At 34.1% G+C, this 819-nt stretch overlaps 1 protein-coding gene across 3 annotated transcripts in view; it reads left to right on the plus strand.

Annotated features, from left to right (window-relative positions):
- Window positions 333-819, plus strand: part of LOC107623628 (uncharacterized protein YtfP) — a 5,767-nt gene continuing 5,280 nt past the window's right edge. The window contains exons 1-2 of one of the 3 annotated variants that reach the window (XM_021113405.1): window positions 333-597; window positions 694-753. In XM_021113405.1, coding sequence (XP_020969064.1) covers window positions 364-597; window positions 694-753 — 294 coding nt within the window. In that variant the 5' untranslated portion in view covers window positions 333-363. The remainder of the gene's footprint in view (window positions 598-693; window positions 754-819) is intronic. The other 2 variants (XM_021113404.1, XM_016325966.2) reach the window with 2 other exon arrangements.

Consider the following 819-nt stretch of genomic DNA (forward strand, 5'->3'; position numbering starts at 1 on the left):
ATATGAGATATTTAGATATAAAATTATTTTTAAATTTTTTAAAAGTATTACTTAATTTTTTTTAAACAAGTAAAAAGAAACGGAAAAAAATAGAAGGAGAAGAAAAAATAAAAAGAGGAAAAGATGGTAATAATAAGGACAATGATGATAACGAAAATAGAAGAGGAAAAAGAAAAAGAAAATACGAGAACAAAAACAAAATAGGCAAGAAATGCTTAGCTAAATTTGATTTTGTTGGACTTAAAAAAACAACTTGCTTGTCTACCATTCCTAATAATAATAATAATAATAATAATAATAATAATAATAGAATATCAATATCAATTACAATTTAAAATCCAATATCCCTACGAAAAAGAAGCGATGGCAGGTGCAGCTGCAGCGTTGTTATTGTGTCAGCCGCATAGCTTCGTAACCGCTAACTGCTTCTTCTCAGCTTCTCAAAGGAAAACCAGCAACACCGTTATTTCTTCTAAGCATGAGGTGCTGGTGGTTGTTGGCGCCGGAGCTGCTGGTGTCTATGCAGCCATTCATGCCAAGACTCTCGCACCGCACCTCACTGTTCTCATTTTTGATAAGGGATACCCTCTCTCCAAGGTCTCTCTCTCTCTTTTCGATTATCCTATTAACCTACTCAATTCTCCATTTTTTTCCTTCTTTTTTCTCATTCTTCTTCTTTGTTGTTGTTGGTAGGTTAAAATTTCTGGAGGAGGCAGATGCAATGTCACAAATGGCCATTGTGCTGACAATATGGTAACATACTAACATTCCGTTCTAGCAATTAGCATTGTGTTTCTATTTTCCGCTCTTTCCGCTCTT

Source organism: Arachis ipaensis, chromosome B10, assembly GCF_000816755.2.
Source record: "Arachis ipaensis cultivar K30076 chromosome B10, Araip1.1, whole genome shotgun sequence".
In the NCBI taxonomy this organism is placed as follows: Eukaryota; Viridiplantae; Streptophyta; class Magnoliopsida; order Fabales; family Fabaceae; genus Arachis; species Arachis ipaensis.